Source organism: Sinocyclocheilus rhinocerous, unplaced genomic scaffold, assembly GCF_001515625.1.
Source record: "Sinocyclocheilus rhinocerous isolate Xijiao unplaced genomic scaffold, SAMN03320098_v1.1 scaffold2589, whole genome shotgun sequence".
NCBI classification, from domain to species: domain Eukaryota; kingdom Metazoa; phylum Chordata; class Actinopteri; order Cypriniformes; family Cyprinidae; genus Sinocyclocheilus; species Sinocyclocheilus rhinocerous.
The window spans coordinates 340,256-348,559 of NW_015658508.1; the positions used below are offsets into that span (position 1 = coordinate 340,256).

General features: G+C 36.0%; 1 protein-coding gene across 1 annotated transcript in view; it reads left to right on the forward strand.

Annotated features, from left to right (window-relative positions):
- The window catches only part of epha4l (eph receptor A4, like), a 51,185-nt gene that overhangs the window by 31,768 nt on the left and 11,113 nt on the right, over positions 1-8,304 (forward strand). Inside the window, exons 5-11 of the mRNA XM_016530542.1 lie at positions 229-564; positions 5,840-5,964; positions 6,212-6,371; positions 6,845-6,959; positions 7,712-7,764; positions 7,848-7,961; positions 8,048-8,233. Coding sequence (XP_016386028.1) covers positions 229-564; positions 5,840-5,964; positions 6,212-6,371; positions 6,845-6,959; positions 7,712-7,764; positions 7,848-7,961; positions 8,048-8,233 — 1,089 coding nt within the window. The remainder of the gene's footprint in view (positions 1-228; positions 565-5,839; positions 5,965-6,211; positions 6,372-6,844; positions 6,960-7,711; positions 7,765-7,847; positions 7,962-8,047; positions 8,234-8,304) is intronic.

The window sequence follows — 8,304 nt, forward strand, 5'->3', positions numbered from 1 at the left end:
CTTTTGTTTTGTGCCCATATAAATTCATAATAAAATTAGGAGATAATATTATTAATAATAATAAAAAAAATATATTAATATTAACATTAAAATGTAATTCAATTTCCCCTCATTGCAACATTGTTATTTAAATATAATCACATTTTCCATTAAGAATTAGCAGGCTGTTTTTATGTAAAGGTTATGCACTTAAAGTTCTTGCTCTCTTTCTCTCTGTATTTATCGCAGGTCCTCCATCCGCTCCTCACAATCTGATATCTAATGTCAACGAGACGTCGGTGCTGCTGGAATGGAGTGCACCTCTCTCCTCCGGAGGCCGTCAGGATCTCACCTACAACGTTGTGTGTAAGCAGTGTGTGCGAGACACGCAGAGATGCATGCCGTGTGGAGACGACGTGCGATACTCTCCGCAGCGGCTGAGTCTGCGCTCCACGCGGGTGTCCGTTCACCAGCTGCAGGCGCACACCAACTACACCTTCCAGATCTGGGCCGTCAACGGGGTGTCCAAACACAGCCCCAGTCTGGAGCAGGCCGTGTCCGTCACGCTCACCACCAACCAGGCCGGTGAGAGTGTGTGTGTGTGTGTGTGTGTGTCCAAACATGCTCAAATTTAACCGTGTTTGCATATAATAAGGCAAGTGAAACTGATCCTCACTAAATGTTTTCACTGAGGATTAGATGAGAAATATAGCATGCTACCAGTCAAAAGTTAATAATTAACATTTTTTAAATGTTTGTGAAAGAAGTCTCATATGCTCACCAGGGCTGCATTTATTTGGTAAAAAAAAAATATAGTAAAAACTGTAATATTGTGAAATATTAATACAATTTAATATAACTGTTCTATTGCAATATGTATTTTAAAAGGTAATTTATTCCTGTGATGCACAGCTGAATTTTCAGCATCATTACTCCAGTCTTCAGTGTCACATGATCCTTCAGAAATCATTCTATTATGCTGATTTGCTGCTCAAGAAACATTTCTTATTATTAATTATTATCATTAACAACAGGAATTCGAGATTTAAAATATTAAAAAAAGAGATTAATACTTTTATTCAGCAATGCAATCAACTGAGCACAAGTGACAGTAAAGACATTTATAATGTTTATACAATTTTTATTTCCAATAAATGAGGTTCTTATGAAAGTTCAGAGAATCCTGAAAAACTATTAAGCAGCAAAAATGTTTTTAACATTGATAATAATAAGAACCATTATTGATAATTGAGCACCTGTAATAACTGATCATAATTGAGCAGCAAATCAGCATATTAGATTGATTTCTGAAGGATCATGGACGCTGAAGACTGGAGTAATGATGCTGAAAATTCAGATTTGATCACAGTAATAACTTCTATTTTAAAATTCAATTAGAAAACATTTATTTAAATTGTGATAATATTTCACAATATTACTGTTTACTGTATTTTTGATCAAATAAATGCAGCATTGGTGAGCATAAGAGACTTCAAAATCATAAAAAAGTCTTAATTATTCTGAACTTTTGACTGGTAGCGTACTATATTTCTCACCTAATCCTCAATGAAAACATTTCACGAGGTTCAATTTCACTCACATAATCACCTATGGAGAACTTCTGTATGACCTTTCTGCTCCATTACAAACACAGTCACACACATGTAGAGCGTCAGAACACTATTTTGATTCATGGCCGTGTGTGTGTGTAATTGCGGACGTGTGATACACGGTCTGTGCTCTTGATGGTGTCTTGGGTTTCCGTCGGAATGGAGCGTTAGCTGGAGATCCGGAACTTTCTGTGACAAGCCAAGCCTGTAAATCAGCCTGAGGGATCGGAGTGTGGAGTTTAGGGTGGAGGGTGGAGGGTGGGGTTTTACCATGCATTGGCGTGCCTTTGGCTATAGAACAGAGAACCTGAATACATGTGTCCTTCTTAGTCGTGCGCTGGGCGGTCGTGAGTGTATATTTAGAATAATTAACATATACGTCTTAACGTAGATGCTGCTGACACAATGTTTAGTACTCATAAGACAAAACACAATATATGCATGCTGTCAAAGTTAAATTGAAATTCAGATAAAGGCATCTTAAAAGTTTCAGAAGTAAAGAGAAGTGCTTGTGGAGTACATAAAACCTCCTGAACCATGGTAAAAATTACTGTAACACGCCGTTGCTTTTTAGTAATTGTTAGGAACAGAAATATGACACCAATGTTTATCTTTAAAATCATGTATACGCCTCTAATAATAAAAGCAAACAATTCCTTTGTATTATAGATGATTATGGTTTTCTAACTGATGCAGCATCATAATGAGACTTTTTGAAAGGATATGCAAATAAAAATGCTAAATTAAAATTCAATTAAAATGCTAAATTACATTTTTGCATTTATTTTAAATTAACCTTTGCTATCAAAAACACCTATTTTTAAGTCTAATCAATATAAATTATTATTTAATAGATCAAATATGTATTTGAGCAATAAATCCACGTATCGCTTGTCTGCTGAGTATTTGAACTTTTATATACCACATAAAACAATATTATTAAAAATAATTTATGTAAACATACATTATATATGTATGTATGTATGTATATATATGTATGTATGTATGTATATAAAATGTCCTTTATTCCAGTGATGGCAAAGCTGAATTTGTAGTAGCCATTAGTCATAACTATCAGTTTTATGGATTTTGAATATTCTTAGAATTCGGTTTGTAATATTTATTATCATTTTTCACATATGCAGTCACAGTTCACAGGGATGCCACAAAACTTTACGCCACGTGTGAAGTGCAGCATATCCCAGCATGCACTAAAGGTGTTAAATGAACCGTATAACATGACGTTCCTAAATCAGTTTTACAAAATCTTAACGTGCCTGAGTGTTTAAGATGAACGAGTGCAGATTCTCATCTTTCCTTTAAGTTATCTCAGCCAGACACGCACACACCCGCAACTCCATTACAGCGCATATCTGTCAGAGCAGACGGCATGATGGATGTGTGTTAGAGATGAGTGTGTTAGGTGGGTGAAGGGGGGCCGGTGACCCCTGTGTTTTTGGCTGGAGGGGGTCGTCTCAGCATCCCCCCGAGGGACAACCCTAAATCACGTTTAGTCTGTCGGGCCTGGCAGAAGAAGACTGATCTGTGAGATGGGAGAGGGCCGCTGTCGAGCTGCTGCTACAGCTGGCGGGGGATCGAATTGTTTAACAGAATCACACACACACTCGCTAATGCACAGAGATGAAACTCTAGCTTAAGCATTTGAATTTGGGACTCTTGTAGATAGGCCAACAATAAACGTTTTCTGTGCTGATTGTGGGGAAGAATTTATCTATATATATAATTGCTTCACAGTTAATCTAAATAAAACCTGAAATTGCAAAATGGCTTATTGCAAAGGTGGCGATTTAATTAAATATATGCGCTGCATGTTTCAAAGTGAAGCACAGCACTGTGTTCATTTACACACGAGCAGCTCATGATCCAGGGTGTTCAGCATCTCAAAGCGGCTCAATTCACAGTAGCTGCTCTGCTCCACATCTGCTTTTAGTTTGGGTCTCTTATAACGTGCATTTGTAAATGCAACATGCACCAACTGTCTTCCCAAACTTGTAATGAGAATCACTTAAACCGGCTGCTGTTGACATCAAAAGAGGAGCTTTAAGGGTTCCATGCGGTTTTCTTTCAAAATAAAAGCTCAATAATTTAATGTTTGTAAATTAAGAAATGAAGACAGCCATAAATATTAGTATTATAACAGGGTGTTAAAAGTTATTCTTTAAAAAATATATTATTTTTTTAATAAAGTGCCTGTTGTCAACAAAAGAGATACTTTATGGGTTCCCTGCAGTTTTGTGTCAAAATAAAAGCTCAATAGTTTAATGTTTGAAAATGAAAAAATGAAAACAGCCATAAATATTAGTATTGTAATTTTTACTTTAATTTTAAAATAAAATTCATTGTATTATATTATATTATTATTTTTCTTCAATACTTAATTAAAATATATTTTTTTAATTTTACAGTGAAATAATAGTAATAATTCTTGTTATTGTTTAATATTTTAGTTCTTCTTCTTAATATTAATATTTTATAGTCATATTGATATATAATCACACAGTATTTGGCCAAATTTTGCAACCCTACAAACAAACTTTGTAACATATTTTAAATTATAATCAGTTTTTTTTATTAGATTTTTTTTCTCTAAATCGTGCAGCCCTACTAGATATGGTTGTGACGAGTGGGGGCGGGGCCGAGAGCCGTGGGAACGGAGCGAGGCCGGTGGAGTAGGGTTCAGAATGATCTAGAATCAGCTTCATATACTCAAAAAATATAAAGATTACTTAATATAAAAAAACATGTTGCGTCCCAAATGACACACAATACACTGTACACTTATACACTGTGTACTTATGCGCTATGTACTAAGTGTATGAATTATATAAGGTTATTTTGTCATTCAACTTTAGAGTCTGATAGCTCCTCCCTCTCCGCTATGTAATTAAATTATGAGTGCACGAAGTGTCCAACATTCCACACTTTGTTTTTTCGATTATTTAAATGCATCATCCGGGTTTTTTAAGTGCACCTTTTCTTTTAGAATTTTCAGTGTGAGCGAACTACTCACACTATTTATACTACAAAACAGCATAGAATAGTGCATAAGTACGCGAATTGGGACGCACAATATGCTCTAAAAATACACTGCATGAATAAGATAATAAATGTAATTGTCTCTCTCAGTCGCAGCTCCTGTTGTTGGAGGAGTCATGAGCTCTGCTGTGCTGCTGCTGTTGGTGGCCGGATGTGTTGTTGTTCTCCTCCTCATCCTCATCATTACCTTCATCATCACCAAAAGGTGACAGAACATCCAGTATTTTTTCCATGATGACAGACCAGTGTTGATATTGTTAACGGAAACTAAAACTACTGTTACAATGGTAAAATATGTTAAACAGAACTAATAGTTAACTTTTTTGCTAGCTGACAGCATCCTCATGCATTACATTTTTTGAAGAAAATATGAGTGACCATTTAAAACTCACCGCTATGATGTCAGCGTGTTGTTGGTGGTTGTCAGGGTGTTGCCATGTGGTTTTTAGGGTGTTGCTATGTGGTTTCTGTGCACAATATTTTTTGTTTGTTTGTTTAACACTTCAAATTTTCAGCTTTCAGTCACCTATAACACCATTTACATGTGAAAATGATGCCAAAACTCTACGTTGTCTGAAACATCGTGGCTTTAGAATTTGACGTTTGTTCAATGTCAAGTATGAGCAATTGTAATAGTGATGCTTGACTTGACAAACACCACTAATTAGCCAAAATACACAAGACAATGTGTAGGACTTTGCTAAAAACAGTGTTTGAATTCTGTGGAAATATGCTGAGCTTTCTGTAGTTTTAATATGTAGAGTTGTTCTGTTTGGTAGAGGAAGCTAATACATAAAGATCTTTGCCATCTTCCAGATCCGTTTTCACTTTCTTGTGCTGTTTTTCTATTTTTGTTTATTGTGTTTTCGACTCTGTGCGATGTGTCTTTGGAAAAGCGGAGAAGACGACGCAGATCTCTGTTGTGTCTGATTCTGAGTCTGTTTGACTTTCTCACCCTCAACAAAAACAGCTTTGGGGGAAAAAAAAACAAACAGACAATAGCGGTCTTAACTCCAAATCCACAGTTTAGAAGAAGAAAAAGCTCTCCTTGTCCTCCGGGTTTATCCTTTCCCTCTCTGTTTGTCTGTGATGTGATAAAAGAAAGACAGATGTGTCAGGAAAACCTGACAAAAGTACAATTTAGTAAGCATAAACCTTTTATAAATATATTAACTCTTTCTGTCTGTCCTCAGCTCCCTCCACAGTCATGATGGTTCAGAGTAAGGACATCACACGCGACACACTCTCTCTGTTCTGGGATGAACCCGACAAACCCAACGGCGTCATACTGGAGTATGAGGTTAAATACTATGAGAAGGTGAATGTTCTTGCTTTTATTTGTCATATTTTAAAGGCATAACATTTTGGGTCCACTGTTCCTTTAAGAAGCTATTGTTCAAACACACTGAATGTACACACTACAGCAATCCTTGTGGACATTCGCTGTCTGGATAAACAGGAAGTGAGGTTTTTATTAGAGTTAAAATAGCCCCCTAATGTGCCCTTTGACTTCTTACCTTCCTCTTGTCTTCCGTTCTCTGTCTCTCTCTCTTTATGAATCTCAGGATCAGAATGAGAGGAGTTATCGCATCGTAAAGACGACGTCTCGTAGCACTGATATTAAAGACCTGACTCCGCTGACCTCCTACGTGTTTCACGTGCGCGCTCGCACCGCCGCGGGATACGGGGAGTTCAGCGCCCCATTTGAGTTCAGCACCAACACCGGTGAGTGTAGGGTTCAGAATGATCTAGAATTATCTAGAATCAGCTTCATATACTCAAAAAATATAAAGATTACCTAATATAAAAAAACATGTTGCGTCCCAAATGACACACAATACACTGTACACTTATACACTGTGTACTTATGCGCTATGTACTAAGTGTATGAATTATATAAGGTTATTTTGTCATTCAACTTTAGAGTCTGATAGCTCCTCCCTCTCCGCTATGTAATTAAATTATGAGTGCACGAAGTGTCCAACATTCCACACTTTGTTTTTTCGATTATTTAAATGCATCATCCGGGTTTTTTAAGTGCACCTTTTCTTTTAGAATTTTCAGTGTGAGCGAACTACTCACACTATTTATACTACAAAACAGCATAGAATAGTGCATAAGTACGCGAATTGGGACGCACAATATGCTCTAAAAATACACTGCATGAATAAGATAATAAATGTAATTGTCTCTCTCAGTCGCAGCTCCTGTTGTTGGAGGAGTCATGAGCTCTGCTGTGCTGCTGCTGTTGGTGGCCGGATGTGTTGTTGTTCTCCTCCTCATCCTCATCATTACCTTCATCATCACCAAAAGGTGACAGAACATCCAGTATTTTTTCCATGATGACAGACCAGTGTTGATATTGTTAACAGAAACTAAAACTACAAATAAAAATAGTTTTCTGAAATAAAGCTGCAATAAAATGAAATAATACATTTTAGATGAAAGAAGTTGAAGCACTAAAATGAATACAACTGCAATAAAAATAAAGCTAAATAGAAATATTTAAAAACAAAAACTAATTAAAAAAAGGCAAAAACACATAACAAAATTAATAGAACTTTAACTATAAAGTTCTGAACAATTAAAATATAATATGATTATAGTAAAAAAAATGATGCTTGTGTGTATGTGTAAAATGTGAAATGACACGTTTTTTATTTTAAAAAATGTTTATTTTAAAAAATAAATGTTTTATTTATTTATTTTTAAATATAAAAGAGTTTATAATAAATTGTTCATATATGTATGTATTACACTGCTCTGCATCTTGAAAAAAATTCTGCTGATTTGCATAAAAGGCCTAATACTACCTAATTTCATGATGCTGAGATCACAAATATCAATAAATACTTTTCATCATGCACAGCATGCACAGTCAAAATAAGAATGAAGAATTTAACTTCTATGTGTCAGCTTTAATGCACTTATCAAAATAATCAAAATAACCAAAAGTATTGAAGTATTCAAAAGTACAATTATAGTGTATAAACAATTGTAAAATACTACTGTGATAGATAAATAAAAGTATAAATGCTGAAAATTTGCGAATGTTTTAATATCAGGAGGAGCAAATACAGCAAAACTAAACAGGCAGAGGAGAAAAACCTGCAGCCAGGTAAGAAAACACCTTTCATTACTCTAGCTGGAACAAAAAATGAAAATTTTCCATTCTCGAACCTTCCGTTAATGTGCTGGCAGGGGTGAGAATATATGTGGACCCTTTCACCTACGAAGACCCCAACCAGGCCATCAGGGAGTTTGCTAAGGAGATCAATACCTCCTGTATCAAGATCGAGAAGGTGATCGGCATCGGTGCGTTAACGGCCCTTTTGCATTGTTAGCAATAAAGTCATTTATTGATGATAGATGCATGTAAAAGTCACTTCCTGTCTCTGTAGGTGAGTTTGGCGAGGTGTGCAGCGGCCGTCTGAAGCTTCCTGGAAAGCGAGAAATCTGTGTGGCCATCAAGACGCTGAAGGCGGGGTTTACCGAGCAGCAGAGGCTGGACTTCCTGAGTGAGGCCAGCGTGATTGGCCAGTTTGACCATCCTAATATCATTCACCTGGAAGGCGTGGTCACCAAATGTAAGTCAAAGCTGACATCATACATTTTTATTTGTGTCCTGCAATCATATATATATATATATATATATATA